The following is a 27217-nucleotide window of genomic DNA, read 5'->3' as shown; positions in this document are numbered from 1 at the left end:
TATTTACAGATGAAGAATTCATCATAGTACATCAGTAGACAACTAGAATCTTTATCTGTGAAGTACATAACAGACATTAACAAATGTTACAATGAGAAGTTCCTGCTGTATAATAAGTACTAGGCTTATGAGCATCTGAGCTTGCTATAATCAAGGTAGTTAGTGGAGTGGAAAGAAAGGTAGTGGTTGGATGGGGTGGATGATATTAGAGTGGGAGTTGCAAGGGCATAGCCAGCATGTTTTAGGTGCGCTTTTAGTAAAGTTTTGAAGTGGGTGCATGATGGTACAGAGGTAATTGTGGGTGGGAGTGAGTTCCATAATTTAGCTATGGCGCAAGAGAATAGTGCTTCACCAGCAGAGTTATTGGCTTTAGTGATCTGCAAGTGATTTTTGTTGCTGGATCTTAGTATCAATAATATATGCTATTACTGTATATTAAAAATAAAGCAATATGTTTAGTTATTAGCTTGTATTTTGTCATAAGAAATGTTATAACATTAGTAAACTATTGGACTTGGGGATTACATGCAAATCCAACATATCTTGTTGTTCTTCTCTCAGGCCTTGTACTCTGTTGTTGTGACACACACTGCGAAATGACCTTATCATAGCCTAGTGTGGAGCATCCTGAAGGAGCAGTCCCCATTGGGCCAAATAGTTCCAATTAGCCTAAGACTGGTCCTGACACAAAATGAGGAATTTGAGGTGTAGTTGATAGTGGATAAAAATGCCCTAATCTGGACTGTCTTACAAGAACAGGGGCAGTTAACAATGCTGATTCACTGCAACCAAAACCAGGTGGGGGGTTCTATACAAAATATACCAAGAAGACTACCTTTAAGGCTACCACATTTTCAAAGGCCAAAGTGGGACATTTTTGTTAAACCTTTGGATTTTTACAGAAACACAGTATCTACAGCCAGTGCAAAAGGCTGAATTTTACATTTCAGCAAAATAATTGGCTATTCCTATTTTTTTGGATACGTTGTTTCTGAAGAAGTTAGTCTGTGGACTGACGAAAAGCTATATGTTTAAGGCTTAAATAAAGCAGTTTTGCCAGAGTTTTTCCAGTTTTCCAGTTTTCATCTTTCAGTTTTTCGCTTATTGGATTTATCTGCTTGTATAGCTGCTTACTTTGGGTGTACTCCAGCTGAGTTTGCTGTTGGATTTCCTTTGGGAGTTTACAGGCCGTTGGTTTCCTTTGTGTGGTTACTGTGGCAGAGCTAGTCACTTGGTGGTGTAAACCTGGCTTAAGATGATTGTCACTGTAGAAGTGACACCCTGATCCCATGTGCAAAATGAGAAAAGTGTTGAGGATGGATGGATTTTCCATTTCCTCAGCTGCTCCCTTTTTCCCTGCAGGTACAGCTACCTAAATTGGGACTGTTTTGTACAAGGAAGGGTAGATAGTAAACCTAACTACCTTCAATCCACTGTACTATGAGTCAAAAGCACATAGAGGATAAACTCACAAATACAGTTAGATAGAGGATAAACGTACAAGGTTAAACCTCTGAGCTGAATACAGCTTAACCCTATAATCCACAAGTTTCATATCAGATTCCCAGATTGCTTTAGTAACAAAACACTTTCAGTTCATTAACCTGACTAGAGTTCTTGTCTAGGGCAGTACAATGTTGTAGCTATTAGAGCTGTCACCTCACAACAACAGGTTCTTTGGTTGGATTCTCGGCTAAGGGGTGCCTTCTGTAGACAATCTGTATGCCTATGCATGGTTATCTCTAGGCGTACCGATTTCTTCCGACATTCCAAAGACATGTAGTAGGTGGATTGGGCACTCTCAATGGGCTCTAGGTGTAAGTGGGTGTTCTACACCCTCCGAGGAGGGTAAGGCGCTTGGGCTAGGAACTTGAACCCATTTCAGCTGCTCCCCTTAGGGGTCGCCACAGAGGATCATGTGTTTCCATTTCTTCCTGTCCTCTGCATCCTGCTCTGTCACACCCAGCCACTGGGGATGCACAGGCCAGTGCATTTCTTTGTGCCAGTCCCAAGCCCGGATAAATGGGGAGGGTTGCATCAGGAAGGGCATTTGCCAAATCATACAAGCGGACAACAGTTAGGGTTACCACCTGTCCTTCGTTTGGCAGTTGTGTCCTGCAAAACAATTGCAAAAATGGCAAATGTCCTGAAATTTTAGAGCAAAATTATTTCCAATATATTTTATGTAATAGTTGCATAAAGCAGTTATTCTGCATCTGAAACACCTAAATGTTACAAGAAACAGAATCTTCTTCTTTCGGCTTTTCCCGGTTAGGGGTCGACACAGCGGATCACCCGTCCGCTCATGATTGGCAGTGGAGTTATACAGTGTCGAGTTGCCAGCCCGGCGCCCAACCCTTCCACAGAAGGCACACACGCACGCACGCACACACACGGCCAATTTTGAGTGTCTTTGGGCATTTGAAAAGGTGGCAACCCAAACAACAGTACAAAAGGAACTTGAACCCATAAAACTCGTAAACACTACAGAAACAAGACCGCTGAAAAGATACGTATTGCCCAATATTCCACATGGTGCGTAAACAGGAAAGAGAGAAGAGGGGTGTTTGGTTGTTTTGTAGAGTACCGAATCTCGGATCTTTCATATAAAGTGGTAATTAGTATCCAAACACCTAACCCAGACCATTTGTTTGGCACTCCCTTCCTTGAAGTAAATTTCCGCAGTTTTAACTAGCGCCCCTTGCGTCAGATTATTTTTCCAGTTTGCTTATTTTGACGTCAGACAAAGTTTAGAGAGGGCAGGCGAATCGACGTTTCCAGTTGTTTTGGGCAGGCAGGTTTGGAGAGTTAGAGAGCACCTGAGTGTATTGATAACTCCTGTGAGAACACAAATCTGCACATATGGCTGAGGAGACGTCTGGCACGGAATCGCGCTACAACTGTCGATCGGCGTGTATATATGATCTGCCATCCACGGTTCTGCACACAGTTTGCAACGAAATCGATTCTTTAAGTGATCGGGACTGGATGCGATTCGGTGAGCACAACTGTCAAACCTTGAATGCAAATAGGTAACAAAGCAGGGGTGTAGCTAGTTATACTCGCTGTACCCAAGCGAGATCATTTTTATGAGTATCTGGCATACATAATATATTTTATAGTCCAGACAGCAGTGAATGTTTAGAGCTGACCAAACTATTGTGCACTGTACAATGCTATACAAGGCACGCTATCCATATATAAATGCACGTCTAAACTACGGTTATAACTGGCAACAGTTGAAAATAATGTCCCTTTTTGAACTGCATAGAGGGCATCATTTTGAGAGTTGAGTACACTGTTTAAATAGCAGGGTGGGTCGTGAGGGCAACAGCATGAAATCTGAGTGCAAAATATTAATTTCCGGTTACATCCTTGGAACAAAATCAGTAGTACTCTCAGAGTCACTTGTTAGCTATTGTTAGTTTATCCTAAACGATCTGTCGTTTCAGAATTTAGTGATTTCAATCCTGAATTGTTTGTAGCGACGTCATAGATGTTGCCAATAACAGAGCTAAATTCCTAGAAAGAGTAGGGAAAGGTAAGCGGTATCAAAATTCAGGAATTATATTTGTTCTGTCGCTTTGCATTTTGTGGTACCTGAGTTTACTGATGTTTCCAGTAATGCCATGATACAGTGTTGCTATTTTTTTCAGATGCTCCGAACGGGACATGTTTTATAGAAACATAAGGTTTTGCATGACTGCAGATGGTTGAGTTTCACTACACTTCATTTACCAAAGTAAAAGCCCACCGTTTTACTTGTTTCCGCGTTACCATATTAAAGTGTTTCAGATAAAGCATCTCAGTTTCTTGTAGTTAGAGAAAAAACATTGGAAAACATGTATTCTGCAGAATTGAATGCTCATGCTCTGAATAAGAACTGTCCTACAAAACAGCAACAGATAACCCCATCCCACAAATAACCGCTTAATGGGGTGCTGATGAGATGCGAGAAAAATTAAGGAACAGGGATCTAAAAGAATGAAAGGAGTGATTAAAAGTGGTATATCCACAACAGGGTTAAAGGAGTCAGGAGCCCCGCAAAGTTAACAGATTAAAGACCATTGGTAGCATTAATAAAGCATAAGAGATTTAGTTTGATTTAAATAGCCAGGGCCACAGACAGAAACAGACCTTCAAATACTAGCAAATTCCACAGTCCCACAGCAGAAACAATAAATGAGAAGATCCTTAGGGTGAATAAATGAATCTGTGGTGGGAAGAGATGTATTCATAGAGTCAGGTAAATCACAGTACGATAAAAGAAGTCAGATGAACCTAGCAGCATCAACAGGATAAGATGTGCATGAATCCTAGACATCCACATCCCACCCCCCATTAGGGAAACCACCGTAAAAAATTTCTCCAAAGCCAACTTCATGCTTCTTAAGACAGAAGTGGCAAACTTCACGACATCCATGCTGATGGAGAATAGAGGTACAACTGCTGAATCCTACACAATTGCACTTTATAAGCACTTACACTAGTGCATGGATCATGCAATCCCTAACAGAACCAAAGTGCTATCCTTCAAAAAAAGGAAGCCAATCTGGTGGTCCCCTGCTATAAACAAACTCTACAACAGAAGAAAGAAACTGTTGCAAAAAAGAGTAAAAGCCCATGATTGGAGGAACACTGTGGTCAGCCTCAGTTAGAAGCTGAGATCTCTCATAAAATCCTTCAAAGCTAGTTACGAAAACAAAATCACCACTGATTCTAAAGACATCCACAAAGCATTCTATGGCTATGTCAAAAATCTCAATGGGAACACTCAGATATGCTCTGAGTTACATCACAATGGCACTAAATATACAGAACCAACTGATATTGCCAACATCCTGGCAGATAGGTTCAGTGCTAACTTTACCCCTCTGTCATCCCCTACAGGGCCCATCTCTATACTGGAAGAATGCAAAATACCTGTAATCATGGCTGCACAGGTAAAAAACACACTCTCCAAAGCCAAAAACACAGCATCCATGGGACCTGACAACATCCCAGGCTGTGTTCTACATGAACTACAGAACGAACTGGCACCCCACCTAAGTACCATGTTCAATCGTAGCCTCACCTCAGGCTTTGTGCCCACTGAATGGCGCACAGCAACGGTTATTCCACTCCACAAAGGGGGAGCCACCACGGACCCCGGGAGCTACCCCCCCCCCATTAGCCTGATGAGCCTGGTCTGCAAGGCTATGGAGCGTATCATCATGGAACTTTTAAACAATGACATTGGTACTCTCCAAACTCTGGACCCTACCCAGTTCAGGTTTGTAAAAGGCAGATCATGTCTACTAAACCTGATAGACTTCTTTGAAGAGGTCACCAAAGCCCGTAGATGAGGGGAAGGTGGTTCACACAGCCTATCTGGATCTCGCCAAGGCTTTCAACACCATCCCCCACTCTGGAATTATAGACAAACTCCCTAAGCTAGGTATAAATCTCCTATGTCACAAGATGGTTTGCCAACTGGCTCACTGACAGAACCCACTCTGTGAAAGTAGCAGACTCTAAATCCAACTTCAGACCAGTGACAAGTGGAGCACCACAGAGTTCAGTCCTGGGTCCTCTCCTGTTTGGTATATACTTTTCTGAAGTACAGGCTAACACAGAAGGTCTTTGCCTAACGAAGTTCGCAGATGACTGCAAACTAGGAGCCATAATCAAAACTCCTAACAATGTGGACATCCTACAAAAGGGCCTGGTGTCAAAGCAATGGCCTCAAGCTCAATGCCAAAAAGTGGATTGTCATCCCTTTTGGTAAAGACTCTGTACCTATGAACTACCACATAGGCAGTAGTCTACTTAACACCGAATGTGTGATAAGAGACCTTGGGACACAGGTGGACAGTAGTCTCTTCTTTGATAATCACATCGCCACAGTAGTCAGGAAATCCTTCCACGTGGCACACCTCATCACAAAAGGTTTCTCATCCAGGAAAAAAGAGGTCATTGTTCCCCTCTACTCATCACTCATTAGACCCATTATAGAGTGCAACGCACCTTTTGGTATGTACCCCACAAGACATCTACAACAACTGGAAAGGCCACAGAAATGCCTCACAAAGAGGATTACTGGCCTCAAACAGATGCCATATGCAGACCGTCTCAGAAAACTCCAGCGTTACTCTGTCGCATATCGCCTACTCAAGAGGTGATCTCTGCCTAACATACAAAGCTATGTCAAACCTAGAGCTGTTGGACATGCTCCACATAAAGAAATCCCAATCCCTCCGAGCTACACGCTCTAGGGACCTAAACGTTGTCACCACAATAAACAGAACATGCTGGAGGGATAGATTCCTGTCCCAGAGACTTCCCATACTCTGGAATAAACTACCTGTTTATATCAAACAAAGCTCCTCATTAGCACTCTTCAAGAAAAATCTTGATGACTGGATGGGAGATAGGAAATTCACCCCGAGGATCACTTCTGTGGCTCTGCTTGACAGGGGTGCAGGAAAATAATTTTCTTGGTTGGCAAAAGCCAGGGTACCGTTTGGCTAGGCTTGTATAGGCCCTAGGGCCAATAGCCTAGTATCTACCTATGAATGACTAGTGGAATCAGGAGGGGTCGCAGGATGAGAAGATCCAGCCATATTAGAATTAATCGTGTTAAGGCATGTGCAGTAAGTAGCATTGAAAAAGAAGGTCGGGAGTGGGGTAAATGTAATCTGTAACAGCAGCAGTATTAAAAGAGATGGTAGTATTCTAATTAATAAATTGCACTCAACATTGTCTTCATAACAGAATTAAGTAAATGCTTACATAAAATGTAACATGCTGTAGAAGCAGGTCAGTGAGTGAGTGGTAGATGAATGTTACAGTGTACTGTGTTGTACAGCATAGGGGAACTAGTTAACAAATGAACAGAGGCAGGAGAAATGCCCAGAATTGCAGAAAGAAATGGTCTGCCATGTGTGACCTATGAAAAAATACTGAAGTAGAAGGTGTACATTAACCCACATGTTTATTTTAATTTGGGAAGGTGCAAGTTGCTGGAAAAAAAAGTCAGCCTGCAGATTTTAAGCACACGTAGAGAGTAACAAATATAAAACGTGTTACAAATACAAAACCACATATGTAGTAGCAGCCTAATTTGGGCAATGTAAAGAAGGGTGTCACAGTATCAAATCACACAAGGTATAATGAACAGTGTTAGGAGTGAAAGCCTAGGGTGCAGTGTAATGTTCCCAGCATTCATGGACAAACGAGACACAGAAAAGCAGCAAGAAGTAAATGTAACCATAGCACAGATCAGACAAAAAAAGAAGGGTGGCAGATATCCACAATAGATACATCAGAATAATAATCCACATTAGGTAGAACTTCAACACAAAACCCAAATGTCCCCATAACAAATATCAGGCAAAAGAATAAGGGTGGCAGTTAAAAATCTGTAATGAAGACACAACAACAAATTAATGTATATTAAGCACTGGCAGTCAGAGAGCAACAGGGTTTTCCCAGAGTCACATATTCCTTAAACAAGAAGGCTGTGACAAGAGCAATTGTTATGCAGCATCATCCACACGCCAGTGTAATGAAGTCCTGTAAGGTATTCTATAGCAAGCACAGAAACAATCCATGTCAGGAGATGCCCATGAAGCCATCTTGGAGATTCACTGTGCACCATGGCAGGGGGGCAGTAGGAAGAATCAACACCACCACCACATGAAGCCAGCCAAGGTTGGAATGGGATAAATGAAGATAGCCCACAAAGCCGTAGTCATAAAGAAAGGTGTATTACACCATATATTAACTTCGCAAATGAGACACCCCAACAATTGAGGTGCAGCATTCAAGAGTAGGATACAGTTGGCAGCAAGGTACTTCATTGTCTAGAAGAGGTCCGTATTCTCTAATCATACATAGGACCACATAGGCTGCACAACCCATGGGTTGATAGCAGTGGCCAGTAATAGTAATTAACACACAGAAGAAGAATGTAGGATGTGAAGCAGAGGTGGGTGTTATTAGTAGACTATTTGGCCGAGTGCAGACAGAAGTCCACGTCTGTGTTACAGCCAGTACACAGGCATCCAAAAGTAGGGTCCCAGTAGAGTACAATTAGTGTATCGGACCAGTGGCAGACCCTGTAGTGGTGGAGATCATGGGCAGCAGGCATAAGCATACAATATCACCAGATGGCAGCCATCAATGAGAAATCAGTGGAAAGACAAGGGTAAGCAGGACAGGGATATCTGACAGTAGATAACAGGCACTGGGGAGATATACAAGTAAGAGGTTGGGCTTGCACATCCTGAGATGGTGTACAATAGCCCTGAGAAAGTCAAGTATGGTATCCAGTGCTCTTTGTACCAGCATCTGATGTGGGTCATCATGAGACATCATGTCACTGGGCAAAGCAGTGATGTTTATGGGTGGGGTAAACTATGCAAAACAGCTTCCTTACGCCTCTCAACTTGTGTAGAGCCCTTTGTGGCACCCATTCACAGAATTTTGAGTGTAGAGGAGTGAGTTGGCTGCTTGTGCCTCAGCAGACTGAAAGCTTGGTTGGAATGACAGAAATATCTGCTAGGTGCACAGTATGTGTTTGTTGTAGTGTCATGACCACCCACTGATAATAGTTATAGGTTCATAGGTTCATACTAGGCTATCTGCCCTAGGGCATTTATAAGCCTAGCCAGAATGTGTTTGGCTTTCGCCACCCATTTTAAATTTATTTTGCTATGCCCTTTTTCGAGGTTAGTATACTGTGCCTCTGTCTAACAGTGACACAGAAGTGAAACCCGGGGTAAACCTACTATCTCCCATCCACTCATCAAGATTCCTCTTGAAGGGAGTCAATGAGGGACTCTGCCTAACCTGGACTGGGATTTTATTCCAGAGTGAAGGGAGCCTCTGGGTTATGAATCTGTCCCTCCAGCATGTCCTATTTATTTCAGTGCTGAGGTTCAAGTCTCTCAAGCGTGTAGCTCAATGGGATTTGGATTTTCTGAGGTGCAGCATGTCCATTAATTCCGGGTTGGACATGGCTTTATACGTCAGGCACAGATCGCCTCTGAACAGGCAGTATGCCACTGAGTAGAGCTGGAGTTTCTTTAACCGGGCAGCATATGGCATCTGTTTGAGCCCTTTGATCCTCTTGGTGAGGTACTTTTGGGATCTTTCCAGTTGCTGCAGGTGTCTGGTAAGGTACATCCCAAAAGGGGCATTGTACTCAATTATGGGCCTGATGAGGGATGTGTAAAGAGGCACGATGACCTCCCCTGATCTAGATGTGAATCCCTTCATGATTAGGTGGGCTATATAAAATGTTTTTCTAACCACTTTGGCCACGTGGTTGTCAAATGAGAGATTGCTATCAACTTGGGTCCCCAGGTCCCTAATTAGTTCTTCTGTACTTAATGGATTACCACCTATGTGGTAATTTGTGGGCACTTTGTTTTTGCCAAAGGGGATGACTACACACTTTTTGGCATTTAGCTTGATGCCATGGCTCTGGCACCAGTTTCATTAAACTGTTCCTTGCAGTTGTATAACTTCCCATGTGTAATGTTCCTGCAACTGATTACGTACACTAAGGATGTCCCCTGTGACAGAAATGCCAGTGCCATTACCTCTCTCATTTCCATTTGGAAACTAGGAATGCTAACACATTATAGTCAGAGGTCCAACTGCTGTATTAAAGATTTGTCGGAGATGGAGATGGCACCCATGTGGATTGGCTTCAGGGTAACATGGAGAGTATTGTATGCTCTCTTTAGTGTGTACCAAAATGCCAGGGTAATCTAAAGCCCATGTATAATGCCAGTGAGCTCACGATGGAGGCAGTTATATCTGGACTGGCACTTTGCAGACACAGGGCAGTAGACCAGTGGGCCATAACTGTTGTTGTCCTTCTTGCCTGTACGCCCATGGATATTGTACAGATGCCAGTACACAGTTTATGTAATACGGAATGTGCCTAATTTACACATATTAGATTGTATATCAGGCACCCTATGTTTTCAGAACCTGTAGCTGCCACCCTCTATTGTACCACAGTGTATATTCTGCATTATGTAGTGACACATCTTCAGCTATGACGTCCGCAAGGTTTTTGATGGCTGTTTTTTTTTGACAGCAGGTTTGCCTTCCACCTAATGTGCTGTGCCAGCAGCTAGACTGCCTTCTTTCTTGGCATCTGCTGGATAATATTTTTTTTTCAGCTTCCTTGGCACATTTCTAATCTATTGACTTGGTTGCTTCCTCCTTTATGGCATTAACAAGCTAAATGGCTGATTCCTCCTCAGGTCATGGGAGTTGGTGGTAGGCTGTGGAATATACTAATTTCTCTCCCTCAGCTGCCTCAAAAGTGATGGCACACTGGTGTTATCAGTACAACCCTACTGGTATGGTCATTGCATTTTCAAAGCGACATACATGGCTTCTGTGACTCCAGTAGTTCCTGTTTTTTTTTCCTTTCAGTGGCATAATGTTAATCAGTTTTCCCAGGCACCTCCCACTCTTGTAATGCTGTGAGGGAAGATGGACAGTCTGTTTCCATGAGGGATGGGATCATCAGTCAGGGGGCATCTAGTTACAGCCAGGAACAGACAGAACTTGGCAGGATGTCATAAGATCATCTGTTACATCCTCAAAGCTTGTGTTTGTCCTGTTCCTACTGTAGTTAACTTTTGTCTAATTTTAGTGGTAACTAAACTGGTGCACAGTAGGGTTATTAGATTTTCAGAACTCGCAGTAGGTCTAATAAAATACCCCTTCTTGGCCCACCAGTATCTCCTTCTGCTTAAGTATGATCTGTTAAATTGTCACTATGAATAGAATTATCAGTGATGAAGATGAATTTTAAAGTGACAACAGCAGTTCTGATTAGCTGTTGATTCTTCATCCTGCTGCATCAACTAACACCTATTCAATTTATTAATTTATTGCTTAACTGCAGAGAGAACTGCAACTAACACCTATTCAATTTATTAATTTATTGCTTAACTGCAGAGAGAACTGCACAAGCTTTCTGTTTTCTTTACTGTATTTTGTTTAGCATGTTAGTTCACTTGGGTGGTTGGTCTTTTCTAGTGGGGATGGGTAGGGGATCACTACTGTCATCAAAGCAACTGAAAATGTTGGCATACATGGCTGTGCATATCACATATCTTACTGAAAAGTTAGGAGGTTGACACTTTAGGTAATTTTCTTCTTACTGAAATGTACAAAGGCATTTTTTATTATATTCTAATAGTTAGGTTTATTCATTCATAAGTTGTTACTAGGAAGAGGGTCACTGCAATTTCTCCCTCTTACTATACCTTTTGTTGAGGGTTTGAGGGTGAGACCAGAGTTGTATTTGTGGTTACTTATCCATTCATCAGGGCTGTGCTTGAAGAGGTTGAAGGAACTACTTTGTTTAAAATGATGGGAGAGATTATCCTAGAAGAGAATTCTTTGAGTGAAATATCTGTCAAATGAGCAGATTCAGTTTATATTGTGATGAAGGTTAAGGTGTTTAGTACAGGTGTTTATGGTGTTGCTGGTTTTTCAAGTTTGGAGGAGATCACCCAGGACAGGGTCATTTGAGGCCCTGTAAGCCAAGCAGAGATCATGACTAGTGAGTTTTTACAAGACAGAGAGGAGAGGTAGAGCTTTAATGCATTCATCATAAGTAATGGAACTTGGGCCTTTCATTTTACTTGTAATTAAATGTTGGGTCCTTCACACTGGATCATACGTTTGGGCATGTGCATGCCACAGAGCATTGCATTCAATTACTAGTCTAATAAGGGAGGAGAAGAGAGGTATAATTATATTCTTGGACCTGGATTAAATAGCCTTTGTAATCAGCTGGGCAAAATATATGGCTCTGCTAACAACCTTGGCTTAATGGTGGTCATAGGAGAGTTTATAGCTTAATAGATTTCTAGGTTGTTACTAGGCTAATGACCACTAGGGCTCTTGGAAGCCTAACTACATGCACTGAGTCATTTGGGTCCCAAGTATCCTGGGTGTCAAAAAGTGAGGGGGTACTTGTTCATAGGGAGGTAACTAAAGAGTTGTAAGGGGGGTGTTAGGATAATACTTTTCTTATTTATGGCCTCTATCCTCTCCAGCATGTTCTGTTTATGTCACAAGCAAATTTCAGATCCTTAGATCTAGTGTTTCTAGTGCTGTTTGTTTTCCGCATGTGCAACAAATCCATCAGGGCTAGGTCTGTGGAAGCCCTGTAAGCCAGGCAAAGATCCCCTCTCAGCAGCCTGTAGGAGACTGAATACAGAGATTAGGTATCAGTGTAGGACGGGGGTATTCATGCCCTGAATTCTCCAGGTGAGAAACCTTTGGGAGCATTCCGGCTATTGCAAGTGTCTGGTTAGATGCATGCCGAAGGGGGCATTGTACTTAATGACATGTCTGATAAGACCTGAGTAGAGTGGTACTATAACTTGCTTGGACCCAAATACCATACACTTACCTATAAGTTGGGTGACATAGAATTCATTTTTTTCTATCTTAGCTACATGTTGGTCAAATGCCAGAATATTGTCTGCGTATGTTCATAGATCTCTTACTACTGGGTTGACTCTTTGGGATGTTTTATTGATGGACTAATTAACTTGGGTTGATAGTTTCACAAAGGGCATTGTAATGCATTTTTTTGTCACTGGGTGTTAGGCCATGGCTTTGACACTAGTCATTTGTGTTAAACCGTCTTGCAAGATGATATCTTGGGAGAATTTGTAATAGCTCACAACTTACAGTCATCTGTGAATTTGGTGAGCCAGAGACCTTGAACATTAACCTTGACTTCTGAGAAGTGGATAGCAAACAGAAGTGGGCCAGGACCGAGACCTGGTATACTGCACTGATGAGTGGTCTCTTGATGGAGGTGGCCTCACCGACTCTTGACTTCTTAGGTCCTGCCTGTGATCCAGCCGGCAGTCGGGTGAGTTATGCAGGTATTTATGCCTAGCTCAGAGAGCTTCTTAAAAATGCCTGAGTGGGTTGTTGTATTGAATGCCTTGGCTACATCAAAGATACACAGTATGCATTGTTTTATCTTTATTCATTGTCTCTGTGACCCTTTCAAAGTCTGTCAGGTTAAGTAGCCATGACCATCCCTTAAGAAAGCCAAACTAGGATGGGTCATGTGCTTGCATGTTGCCAATGTCCTTGTTTGTTATTTCCATTATAATCCACAGCTTTACATGTCAGGCTTATCAGTCTGATGGTTCTGTAGTTCCCTGGGTTGGTTGATGGTCCGCCCTTGTGAAGGGGAAAGACTGTTGTGTTCCCCCATTCACTTGGAACATAGCCTGTTCCATGGCTATGGTTGAAGAGTTCCTTAAGTGGTCCTGATAGATCATGTTTTACACTGTTGAAGAAGCAACTAGGGATGTTGTTGGGCTCTTTGGAAGTGGTGTTCTTGGCTTTAGTGGGTGCTGCCAGTACCTGCTTCCTACTAATAGTTGGGGGGGGGTAATATGTTGGAGGGGATTTCACCTGGTAGAGGGAAGTGGGAGATGAAGTGTGAGTTGAATTTATCAGCCATTAAGATTTGCTATGTCACCCTGTTTAGTGAAGGTGATACCATTCACCTACTGCTGTGTGTTAATTTTAAGGTTCCAGATGTAGCTGAAGAAGGCTTTGTGATTGTCCTTAGCCTGTGAGGCTGTCCTGATCGTGTTGTTGGCCTTGTTGGACCTAATTAGATTTCTTCCTGATTTTGGTCATGAGTTTTTTTTTTTTTATTACATACCCTGTTTAGGTGTGTATTTCACCAGTGGGGTATGTTTTTTGGCTTACTTCTGGCAGACACTGCAGCCTCTATGCAGCCATTCACATATTTGTATAGGGACTCTGTGAATAAGTTTGCATAGATAGCTGTGATCTCAGGGTTAGGGTAAGCTTTGAATTTTGATAAACCGCCATTGAAAATAGTTCCTAACTGTTCTTGGTTTAGCTGGGTTTTCCATGTTGATTTTTCCTTCAAAGGATGGAGCTTTGTGATCTGACCTCACAAGTGAAGATTTGACATGGGGGGGGGGGGTATAACTCTCTTCTATGTTGTTGGGTACCAGATCCAGTATGTTTGATCCTCTGGTTGGAACTTGCACTCTTTTCCGTGGTGTTTGTGTTAATAAAGCCCAGGAAGTAATGTGCGTGTGAGTTTGAAGCAGTGAAACTTTCTCAGTTTGTAAAGGGGTAGTTAAAGTCAGCCATGAATAGGGTGTTTGGTTGGATGGTGAGCACCTCTAGTAGGTTTAGATAAGAGTCATGAGACTGTATGAGCATACATGGTGACCTGTAGTTAGTCATGATATGATGAGAACCTTATCTATGGTGACTTGCACATGAATGAGCTCCATGGGATTATCCTGCTTAACCAACTTGGAAGTATGTTTGTTGCTAGCATAGATCAAGCCACTTTCACCTTTGGCCCAGATCTGCTCTGTAAATATGTGGAAGGCTGTGTAGCTTTGCACTACTGGAGTACTTTCTATGGCTTTAAAACCAAGCAGGTCTTGGTCACAACAAATAAGTTTACAGTCTCCAGAGTGGGGAGTGCTTGTAGGGTGTGGAGTGTTTTGTTATGGCACCTATCAGTGAGTAGTAACACCTTAAGGTTGCTTGGAGAATTTTTCATTATATTGGTAGTTTTGTCTTTTTGGCATTGCCTAAAAATGGCTCCAAGAAGGTGGATAAAGTTTTATCCAACATCCATTAGCTGCTGCCTATCTTTGGCAAAGCAGCATGGTCTGTTGACCATGTTCTCCTATGCTAACAGCTATTGGATCCCTCTGGAGTGACATCAGAAAGTAAGTCAGTTATCAACAACACAAGCCCAAGTCTCAGGCAACTGTATGTTTTGATGGAGTCGCCAGTATTAATGTTATAGGAGGAAAGATGATCCTGTTTGCCAAAGGATATAGTACTACACTATTTTTTGGCATTTAATTTGAGACCAGGTTTGTGACAACATATGTTTGAGTGTGTTAGTCCTTGTAGAAGTCCCACAGGAGTTCATGATGGCTGCAAGTTTGCAGTCATCAACAAACTTTGTCAACCAAAGGCCTTTGATATTAGCTTTGATGTCAGGGAAGTAATACCAGATATGAGCTGCCGTAGTGCTGAGCTTTAGGGACACCACTGGTAAGAAGCCTTTTTGAGGAGTGTACGTCCTTAGTCTTAATTTCTGGAATCAGTCCATGAGCCAGTTTGCTATGCACTGTGACTGCATCCATGTTTTGGCTTCTGCAGCAACTGCACTTTTACTGCTATGAATCCCCTTATTGGCAAGCTTTTTTCCTCTCCTTCTTTCAAACTGGGTACCAGAAAAAAGAGTATATGATTTAACAGGTTATTCCAAAAAAAAAAAAAGCAAAAACGAAGAAATTCCTACAAGGTAAAACTTGTAAATGTAAACAGTATGAATGTCATTGGGCATAGCTGTAAATTGCAATTTCTTACTATACAGTACAAAATGGGAATGTGCAACCCACACACTCCATAGCGCATATAATATTTCACAGTCAGCTAACAGAGACTTGCCTATAATTCATAATAAGGAAAACTTAAATCTAATTAAGAAAACAATGACATGCTGATATTTTTGAAAAGGGAAACATGAAAGTATTTCCCAAAACTGTTTCACCTTGGGACAGTCTTAAACATGCATACTTCTGCACATATGCAATTCTTTTCTGACATTTTGTGTTTTAGTATGTTCCTTTATTAATAGTTGTTGATGTCCTAATCTATTAAGAAGGAAAAATGTTTCACTAATTTCATAATTTGTCTGATTCCTGCCTTATACAGCTTCTCTAACGGCTGAGAGAACAGACTTCTATATACAAAGTCTGAGATGACATTTCTCTGAAAATTCAATGTTTTCCGAGGTATGGCAGTCTCAAAGTTGGTATGTATAAGTTCAGAGACACCCTCCCTGCAAAAAGAGGTTTTAAGGAGAAGAGCGATTTTTTTTCATGATTTTCTAAATACAGAGTGCTGACATTTCAATAGGTAGCCAAGTGTAAGATTGCTGATTGCATCATTGCCGGTTCTTAACTTAAGACAGTTTGATTGATTGGGTTTAATCACTTGCACAATATTCTCAAGAAAAAAATAGTCAGCTTAGTTGTTAACTATTTTGGCATCAGAAAAATACTTGCCAAATAAGTACCTAACCTTATCACACGAGTTTTCAATAAATGTTTTTTTTCTCAAAATAAATGACTAGCTTCCGTAAAGAAACAATAACTTGCACTGTTCAGAAATTCCCTCCTATTGTTCTTTTACTACCTCTAAATTTGCAAACTTTCTACCTAACAAGTCAGATTTTTGCTTAATAAACTAAATTCCATCCAGGTGCCCATCAAAATGAACACCCTTGCTTTCTTTTGAATTAACCTTCAACCAACAATCTTTAAATTATAAAATATTTTAACCATCAAAAAGTAAGACTGTTCAACATTCTTAGCGTACAGCAATATATTATCAGTGTAAAATAATATAGACGGAACACCCGGTTATCAATAAAAACATCTCTGTTACTTATAGACAATACCAAACATTCACAAACCAAATATAATGACATTTAACAGACACCCTTATGAATATCTCAGCCCGTATCCCCTGCAAAGGCTTTATACCCATTTTCCACTGCAATATTTTGGCACTCCTATATAAACTAGTTAATTAAAAAAACAACTTCTTCCCTAACCCAATATACCTTGTTACTCATTAATGTAGACATAAGCTGCTTAACTGATATAGGTCTTAATTTGTACAGTTTTGTGAGGAGCAGGTTCTGTCTCTCGAACCTAGTAAGTTTCTTTGAAAATGTTAGAGGCTGTTGACAGTGATCACTCAGTATGTGCTGCTTATCACAACCTGGACAAGGCTTTTTACTATATGTCCCATGCTAGTATTATTGAAAAATTAGATAAAATTAATGTGCACCCTTACATTGCCCTTTGGCTTGTAGATTGGCTGTCCAGCAGAAACCTTGTTGAGAAAGTTTTTGGTACCTTCTCTGAACTAAACATTGTAATGGGGGAGTACCACAGAGTTAAGAGCTGGGCCCTCCTGTCTTCAGCATTCCTTTTGCAGTCTTTCAGGACAATAACTTAGAAGCACAATTGACCAAGCTTGCTGGTGACTGCAAAATGGGTGATCTTATCTACTCTTTCACTGATACTAAGTAGCTTCAGCAAGATTTGGTGTGTGCACATACCTATCGTATGCAAAACTGTCTGAAGTTAAATGGAAAAGTGTGCAGCATAGTAGTGTTCAGCAAAAAAAGTTATTCCTTTCTCATATGTTGTAAATAGTAGTCCTCTTCAGACAGATGTGGTAAAAAAACTGGATACTTTTGTGAATAATTCTGTAGTTGGGTGGTTCTTCTTTTTGCAAGGGAACATCTTCAAGATCCAAGGAAGTCATCATAAAGCTATTCGATTCCCTCAGATCCATCATTGAATAGAGTGCCTTCTTTGGCAAGTACAAATTCAAAGCATATCACTCAACTAGAAGGACTACAGAGATTTTTAACCAGGAAAAATTAAAGGCCTTAAATACCTTAATTATCCCAATAGATTAACAAAACTCCCTTTATACTCAGTAGTGTAATAACTGTTCCCTGGTGACCTACATCTCAGTTTTCAAGCCACGAAAGACCCAGCCTTATTTGACTACCTGTTTCAAAACAAAAGCAGTGACTGTACAAACACCCACCCTCGTGACATAAAATCTTCACCAAGAAATAAGACTTGCTGAAAGGATAGGTTCCTAACTCAACATATTCTCAGCCAACTGGGTCTGCCTTTAAGACTACTCTTAATGATTGGATGGGGTGACAAAATTTACACCAGGGTTTTCATCCCTGCTTGACTTAGGAGGAGAGCGCTATTAAGCACTCACAAAAGGAGGTTGCAGAGACAGTCATTGTGTAAACAGTTTCAGAGGATGTAAATACTGAACAACTGCAAGAAGAAGGGTTAGAGAATCAGTAAATTAATTTCTTAGAAACTACATTTGAAACTGAGATGGCAAACATATTTTAAGTATTATAGAAGGATTCTAGAAAAAGGCAAACGAATGAAAGAAAAGTGGGTCTAAGTTCGTATCTCTTTAGGTAAAAGAGTTACATGGAAGAGAAATGCTAAGCACAAAAGATATATTAAGCTTGATTGTTAAATGTATAAGGAATGCATTACGAAGAAGGGCTGTAGTGGAATAACTACACAGTATAAACTGCAATGTCATTATGCTACAAGTGTCAGAAAGTTAATGTCCTTGAAAATGCTAGGTTTGGTGCCCATTTACACTCTGGTATTGAGGAATGGTCAGTGTTGGGTATTTTTAATTAAAATAACCCCACTTCTGTAAATTTTGTTCCTTTATGTATTTGGTGTTAGTAGGGCATTGTTTATAGATATTAAAGGGGAAGGAAAATGGATGGTTATAACAACAGGTTGGCATAATGGTTAAGGTATTTACCTTACAGACAAAAGGTGTAGGGTTCAATTCTCACATGAGGTAATTGGCTAGGATTAGAATGGCCAAAGGGCAGTTAGCCTAGCAGGAATATATGAATCTTATGCCCCTTCTTACACTTGCATGGGAAACTGTAATACCTTATATTTCAGGAGATTATAACTTTTGCCAGGGGTCTTGAGAGATTCTGATGAAATCCAAAGCATCCACTGCTAAAATCAAAACAATAAGTACTTTTTGAGTGTTTTTTTTTTTTTTTTTTTTTGCACTTTGTTGACTGTATTTTATCATTTTGCTGATTTTTACTGCATTTTCTGCACTTTGTAAAAGCTGTTCTATTGCTTTAAGTAGCTAATACATAGCATAAACTAGATTCACATCTGTTGAATCTAGACTGTATAGTTACACTTGAGGACTATTCCAGCCATTTTACATTGAGGGCCCTGTCTGCACCCTTGTGGCAGAAGTGTGTAGTCTGAGCCTCATCTGAGTTAGAGATTACTGGAGGAAAGTTCATTGTGTACTTTCCAATTTGGTAGTTTATCTTAAAAGTGTTTTAATTGTGCCTGTATTTAAGCCTCATATTTGCATGTAGCTGGGCACCATGCAGTGGGGTTCAGAGGTGCCCTGTGTAGATGCAAACACCTTGAAAGACAATTTTCTGCTAAACATCAGCTAGTGAACCCTCCCAAGCTTCCTTGCTGCATTATGGGAAATTCAGTTCAGCACTGAGCAGTGTTGCTATATCACCCTAACCTTCAATATATTAAGCCCTTTTTTAATCCTAGATTAAAGTCTGGTCACACTAGCCCACTCCTCAGCAGTAGTTATGGTAAAAACCTGCCATACTGGACAATCGGTTTTCAACCATTTCTCTGGCCAGCCTGATTGACATGGACTTTTCTGAGGCAATGTAGTATTTGCCTCATGTATACTGACAACCACTTACTGCTAAAACAAACAAATACAATATGTGAGAGATATAATTATACTATGAATTTGGAATCCGTTCTCTCATGTAACAACAAACCAGACATCAAACAGGTTGTTAGCACACACATCACCTGTCACACAAAACAAGGTCACAACACACTGGTATGACCCTGACCTTGAGTAGCATCTTACCCTCACCAAGAATGATGCCACAGTATAAAGACAAAATGATCAATTTTAACAATTGACTAAAGTATTGGTGTCATTCAAAAGGGATCCAGTGTCTGTCAGCCTGAGATGACATGCTCGACAAGCCACGTTGCTTCGCTAGGGACGGCTTGCACCTGCCACCCCTGGGCTTTCGAATACTGGCTAAGGCTCTTGCCACCCCCATAGTGCCTTTTTTAGGCAAGGCTCAAAAGACAAACCCACCTCCATAGACAACACAAAGAAAATGAAACTAAGGGTAATGCTGCTCAATGCCAGAAGTCTAAACCTCAAGATGCATGCACTCGAGGCTCTCCTCAGTATGGAGAATATCGATATCTGTGCAGTAACAGAAACCTGGTTCAAGTCTCCCGAGAGCACCCCAGCACTACCAGGTTATACCTCATACCATGCTTTTCGGCCCCAAAACTCGGGCTGAACCACAAAAGTAGGGGGAGTATCCATAGTCATCAAAGATACCCACACCTCCAGGTTAGTGGCACTGCATGAAGCATCAGAGACCATCCATGTGCAACTAACAGTGGGCAAAACTGCCTTTCAGTTTGTAGCCTGCTACAGACCACCCTCCCAAACTCAGGAACCCCACTCGGCTTTCCTGAGAACACTGGATAATATGAAGGTCTCTCCAAACACCATTATATTGGGTGACTTCAACTACCCAAACATAGACTGGGAGCACTACTCAAGCCCCAACACCCTCGCCCAATGGTTCCTAGAATGTATAAACTCAAATGCTATGGAACAACTGGTCACCACTCCCACAAGAGGGGAAAACATATTGGACCTGATCATCACCAACATGGGGACTCTATGTTCCATACTAGAGGTATACCCCTCATTGGTAAGATCTGACCATAAATTAATCTCACTGGACATCCATATCCCATCCCCACCCCCAGCCAAGAAAACCACGGTGAAGAACTTCTTAAAAGCAAACTTCACACTTCTCAAAACCGAGGTGGAATCCTTCAAAGCCCCCGGGCCAATGGAAAATATGGCCCAAACCGCAGAATCCTTTACAAACGCTTTCTATGGACACCTACAGGAATGCATGGATCGTGCTATCCCAAATCAAACCAAGACTCATTCCTCCAAAGGCAGGAGACCTGTCTGGTGGACCCCAGCCATAAATAAACTATACAACAGAAGGAGGAAGCTACTACATGATAGAGCAAAATCCCAAAAAGGGAAGGCATCTCTGATCAGTACTAGCAAGAAACTACGATCCCTCATAAAATCATCTAAGGCCAGCTTCAAAAGAAAAATTGAACAAGATGCTAAAGATAATCACAAGGCCTTCTTTAGTTATATCAGGAACCTGGGTGGCAACTCCCAGATATGCTCTCAGTTAGTTCAAAATGACAAAAAATACACTGAACCCACAGACATTGCCAACATCCTGGCAGACAGGTTCAGTGCAAACTCCCCCCCCCCTTCCCCCCCAAAAGAGCAAATGTCTATCCCAACAGAGTGTAGCCTCCCTGACATCACAGATGCACAGGTGAGAGCTGCCTTCTCCAAAGCAAAAAACACAGCATCAGTGGGACCGGACGGTGTCCCGGGCTGCGTCTTACACGAACTCCAAGAAGAACTGAACCCTCACATAAAGTCACTGTTCAGTCTCAGACTTACTACAGGATATGTACCCAAGGAATGGCATACAGCAACAGTTGAACCTATGAAATCCATGTACGTGCAGGTGCTCGATAGAAGCCGACCAAAAGATCAGAGACCTCCCAAGCGCAAACCACTTGCACGCACTGCAAAGCAAGTAGAATCCACTACACATAACAGCACACACACCAGTGTCTCAGCAGATAAGCCCATAAGGCAAAACATCTCAAAACCAAATGTCCTGGTTATAGCTGACTCCATAGTGAGACACACAGATGTCCCTGTCACTAGGCTGGACAACGAGAAGGTCACGGTCAGCTGTCTGTCAGATGCCAGGATCCATCAAATCACACACGCACTAAAGTCACTCATTAATAATTACTGTTATAACTCTGTCATAGTACGTGTTGAGGTGAATGATTTGAGATGTACCTGTCTGGACCATGTGAAGAGAGACATGACCGAACTCTTGGATTATATGTCCCAGGCAGGTATGTTCCTAGCCTTAAGCAGCATTCTACCTACACCCAGGATAATGCCACAGTATAGACAAAACAATTATTGACTTCAACAATTGTCTTAGCTTCTGGTGTCAATCCAAGGGGATCCAGTATTTGTCAGCCTGGGAAGACATGGTTGACAGACCACGCTACTTTTACTAAAGATGGTATTTACCTGTTCTCTAGGCTTCCTGATACTGGCAAAGGTGCTTGCCTCCCCCATAGTGCCTTTTTTAGACCATGTCAAAACAAAAAAAAAATTTCCAATGTGAAAAAAAATCCACTCGAAACAAACTCACGGTTATGCTGCTTAATGTTAGGAACCTAAACAGCAAACTGCACTCACTGGAAGCACTTCTCACCTTGAAAGATGATGATGTCTGTGCAGTCAATGAGACATGGTTCAAGGCCACAGAGTGCACCCTGGCCATGCAAGGCTACAATGCCTTCCACATATTCAGATCCCAAAATGAGTGTGAAAGAACCAAAGTTAGAGGTGTATCCTTCTTCATTAAAGCCAAATACACCTCATGACTGGTTGAACAATATGACTCTCTTGAGCTACTCCAGGTCCAACTAACTGTAGGTAAAGCACTTTACCACATCATTGCTAGCTACAGGTCCCCCACAATGAACCAAGAGAAGCACACCACCTATCTGGACTTGCTATAGTCACTCACTATACAAACACTTTAGACATGGGAAATTTCAACTACCCTTCCATTGACTGGGCAACATACAAGAGCACAAACATGCTTGCTCTGAGTTTCCTGTACTTTGTCAGTACAAATACTGACAGCTAGTCTGCACCCCCACAGTGGGCTCAAATGTCCAAGACTTAGTACTCACCAACATGGGGGGGGGGTCACTGCACTATCCCCTGTATGTTGCCCTCCCTGGTAAGGTCGGACCATAAATTTGACATATTTAAAGTGACAATCAAACCTGATAACTCCTCTGGAGCAAAATAAAAAGTGAACATTTTCTCCAAAGCAAACTACAGCCTACTAAGTGATGGTGTGAAAAGTTTCAAACCCCCTCCTAACACAGCCAGTAGTGACCCTTATGTAGAGGAGTACACAAATGCCCTGTATAAACACATAAACAACTGTATAGACTCTGCTGTACTTGACCAGATCAAAACCAGGTTTTCCCAAGAAACAGGCCACCCTGGTGGACCTCAAGTATAAATAGGTTATATAACAAAAAGGAAGAAACTGATGTCTAAGAACAAAAGGAAACTTACTCAGCAGAAGAAGAATGCCCTCCACAGCAAGCAAATTAATTATCTTGTAAAGTCCTCTAAAGCTAGTTACAAAGCTAAATTAGCACCCCTAGCTGTGGATAATCATAAGGCATTCTTTAGCTATGGCTGAAATCTAAAAGTGGACACTCAGCTATGTGCTGAACTTATAGCGGACAGTACCTCTCGTACTGAACCTGAAGAAATTGCCAACCTACTAGCTAACAGATTTGGTGCAAACTTCACCCCCTGTCCTAACTAGTCATACCCCAAAGCATACCTGACACCAGTCCTCCAGCTAGTATCTCCAAATAGCAGGTCATATCTGCGCTCTCCAAGGCTGAAGACATGGCCTCTATGGGACCAGATAACATCCCAGGCTGCTTACTAAACAATCTAAAACAAGACATAGTGGAATCACTTGGGACTCTCTTTAACCTCAGCCTGAGCACTGGCTTTGTTCCAGCAGAGTGGAGAACAGCAGCAGTAATCCCCTTTTACAAAGGGGGGTCCATCAACTGACCCTGGGGAACTATAGACCGATAAGCCTAACCAGCCTTATCTGCAAGGCCATGGAAAGAATCATCATCGACCTTGTCAACAAGGACATAGGCGACCTTCAAACTCTTAACCCAATCCAGTTTAGCTTTGTCAAGGGCGATCATGGTTCTTGAACCTGCTGGATTCTTCGAGAATGTCACCCTAGCCCTGGATGAAGGCAAAATAGTATATACTGCCTATCTTGGCTTAGCTAAGACTTTTGATACAATCCCCCATTCAGGTATCATTGATGAACTCTTCCAGCTAAAGATTAACCCATATGTCACTAGATGGGTTGCCAACTGGCTCACCGATGGAATGCATACTGTCAAAATTGGGGATTCCACCTCTACCAGTAGACGAGTTACCAGTGCCATACCACAAGGATCTGTGCTGGGCCCTGTACTGTTTGGAATGTATTTCTTGGAAGTCCAGGGGAAAGTAGATGACCTGTGGCTTACCAAGTTCGCTGATGATTGCAAACTGGGTGAAATCATTGAGTCTCCAAGCGATGTTAGCATATTGCAAAAGGGGCTAAGATAGACAAATGATTGGTGCCAAAGACACTGACTAATACAAAATTCAGAAATGTGCATTATTATCTTATTTGGCAAAGAGGAACTCACTGAAAATTACAATATTGACAGCACCTCCACCCCCCCCCAAGCTCAAACCCAGCAGTTTGAGATTTGGGAACATAAGTTGATAGCAATCTAAACTTTGATCACCATGTGTCCACAGTGGTAAGGAAAGCATTGTACATTGCAAATCTCAGAAGTAAGGGCATTACATCCAACACTAAGGATGTTAATAACTCCTCTGTACTTGAGCCTCATCAGACCACTAATAGAGTACAATGCTGCTTTTTGCATGTACCTCACCAGACGCCTGCATCAGCTGGAGAGACCACAGAGGTTTCTCACCAACAAAATTCCAGGTCTGCAAAACAAACATGATGTACATGGAAAGACTGAAAGCTCTGTCACCGTATTCTGTATCCCACAGGCTGCTGAGAGATACTTGTGCCTGCCCTGCGTAGACACGCATGTGTGTATGTGCATGCATGCGCCTACTTGGTGAGTATGTTAGGGGATAGGTAAAGTAGGGGTGGGTGTGTGTGGGAGATGAATGGGTCAGAGTGTGTGTAAGTGCAATCATTTGGGTATGTCTTTGCTGAAAAGAGAGTTTGTGTGGGTGTATGATCTCTGTGTGGGGGGGGGGGGCTGTCATGCATCTTACCTCACCATAGACTAATGAGGAATGGGTGTAATTGAGGAAGGGACACGACACCAGGGAAGCTTTTCTTTAATCACTGGAAAGCTAATAGAACAACATGCTTTGCAGTGCAAGAAACAAATGGGGGGAACACTAGATACCAGGGATTACTTCTACATATGCCTCTAAGTAACTTAAAAAGTTAATAGAGCAACAGGTGTTGTATCTGGATGTAATTACTGAACAATAAGAGGTGTGGAACCCTAATGTTTTTTTTCATTGTTGTTTGACTAGAAAGGTCTGTGATATATGCAGGCTGTGGCTGTGCTCGAGACTTATGGACAGAGCAGGGGTGTACACTAGAAGACACCAGCTCTAAGTCACTTAAAATGTGAATATAGCAACAGGTCTTGAGTTGTGATGCATTATCTGAATAAAAGAGGAATGAAACTCAAATGATGGGCATTATTGACTGTAATCATATGTGTTACGAGGGATGGAGAAAATAGCAGCCAATATCCGGGACAATCCATATACTCATGGACAGGTAAGGGGTATGGCAGAGTACGTGTTGAGGGGACAAATGGGAGGATGCTTCTGCTAGCATGATGCATCATCCACCAGTGGTTATTACTGCAAGTATAGCAGAAAATGACATGTTAGCACTTGCAATAATCACCGAGCAATTCAGAGAAATTCATATTGATTGATAATACCTTTTCTCACTAAATTGCTAGTTTCCACAATCACTGTAATAGGCCAGTTTAGCTGCAGCCCTACTACTCATAACAGGGTCTGTCTCTGAATCCTGAGTTAAGTTTTTATGGACTGGAAGTTGGTAAAGGCAGTATGTGTGCATGTTGTGAATGCAGTATATATGGATGTATCTTTTTTAGAATGTAAGGTGGTATATGGAGTATATGGTCAGTATTCTACAATTATCCTTAGAAGGAAAATGTACCATATTTGTTTTTTCTTGACATAGATTTTGTTAACCAGGTTAGCCCTGCTGGACAAGGCACATTTTCAAAGGAGACCTGGCAAAAGAAAAGGGAAAAAGAACATTTAAGGAAATGGTAACATTGGCTTAAGGTGATGGTCTTGGTTGACGTGACATGGTCAAAATGGGAAAAAGGGAGATGATGCCAGTAACAGTGGTTAACTAGTTTTATGAAGTAAAATACTATTTAGAAAAAAATATAACATTTGTCAGTGCTAACAAAATATTCAGGTTTTGTTGAAACAAAGGAAAACATACAAATTTGAAAATACTAAAGCATAAAGTTTTCATTTTTAATTAACAGTAAGGCAACAAATTCAGCAGAGAAAATATTTAAGAATGTTTTAGTTATCAAAATATACAGAAAGGTAGGTAAGAATAGACGTAGATCCTGGTCAATTTATCACACCTAACCCTCAAGGCACTGACAAGGACAATCCTAAACAAACTGCTAATGCCTTTAATACCTTTTTCACCAAAGCAATTCAAACTCTTGCCAGTCAGCTCTCTCCTCAAAACGTAACTATATCTAATTCTGACTCTAACCCACCACCTCCATTTCTCTTCCAACCTGTCCCAACACCATTTATTCTCACCCGTATCCAAAAACTGAAACCATGCATTCCTTCTGCTGACCAACTACCCGCAGAATACTTAAAGTTAGCAGCCAAATCTATTGCTTACCCCATCTCCATTCTCATCAATAGAACCATCACTGAAGGATATATCCCCAAACTTTGGAAAGTCTCTCATATTATTCCCCTTCATAAAGGGGGATACTCCACTGAACTCTCCAACTATAGTCCCATAGCCCTACTTTCTCCTTTATCTAAGATCATGGAAAGATGTATCCACAGGCAATTGCTAGACCACCTTCTCCATAATAACCTGGTTTCCAACTCCCAACATGGGTTCAGACCTTCCCATAGCACAACTACTGCCCTCCTTTCCTTTATTGACACTGTCAATAACAACCGTAATCTTAACAAGCTCTCCTCTGCACTTTTCATAGACCTGGCCAAGGCTTTCGACATGGTAAATCACACTATACTCATAAACATTCTTAAATCTGTGTCTCTTGACCCACTAGCTATAAAATGGTTCCATTCATACTTAAATAACAGACATCAAGCTGTGCTCTGGAACACCGTTCTTTCTACCCATCTACCTGTTAATATTGGTGTCCCTCAAGGGTCCATACTGGGCCCTCTCCTGTTTTCTATATTCATCAATGACCTTCACCAAGTAGTTCCCCAAGCTACATGTATACAATACGCTGATGACTCCACACTTATATGCTCAGCCACATCTGTATCAGAACTTCACTCCCTTTCTCAGGACGTATTTAACTCTGTAGAACTAGGGTTTACAAAATGCTGTCTCCTACCAAACCCTTAAAAAACTAAACTTCTCCTTTTTACACTTACCAGTAAATCTCCCCCAATAGACTTCACTGTAACCTCCAATAATGGTACACTCATATCC

General features: G+C 41.6%; 1 protein-coding gene across 1 annotated transcript in view; it reads left to right on the top strand.

Annotated features, from left to right (window-relative positions):
• Positions 1–2733: 2733 nt before the first annotated feature.
• The window catches only part of IRAK2 (interleukin 1 receptor associated kinase 2), an 862709-nt gene continuing 838225 nt past the window's right edge, over positions 2734–27217 (top strand). The window contains exon 1 of the mRNA XM_044078636.1: positions 2734–2998. Within this exon, the coding sequence (XP_043934571.1) occupies positions 2863–2998 (136 nt within the window). The 5' untranslated portion in view covers positions 2734–2862. The remainder of the gene's footprint in view (positions 2999–27217) is intronic.

This window comes from Protopterus annectens, chromosome 7.part1 (genome assembly GCF_019279795.1).
Source record: "Protopterus annectens isolate FY-2018-M chromosome 7.part1, PAN1.0, whole genome shotgun sequence".
NCBI classification, from domain to species: domain Eukaryota; kingdom Metazoa; phylum Chordata; order Ceratodontiformes; family Protopteridae; genus Protopterus; species Protopterus annectens.
The sequence above is the reverse complement of the archived record's forward strand: the minus strand, read 5'-3'. Positions and strand labels throughout refer to the sequence as shown.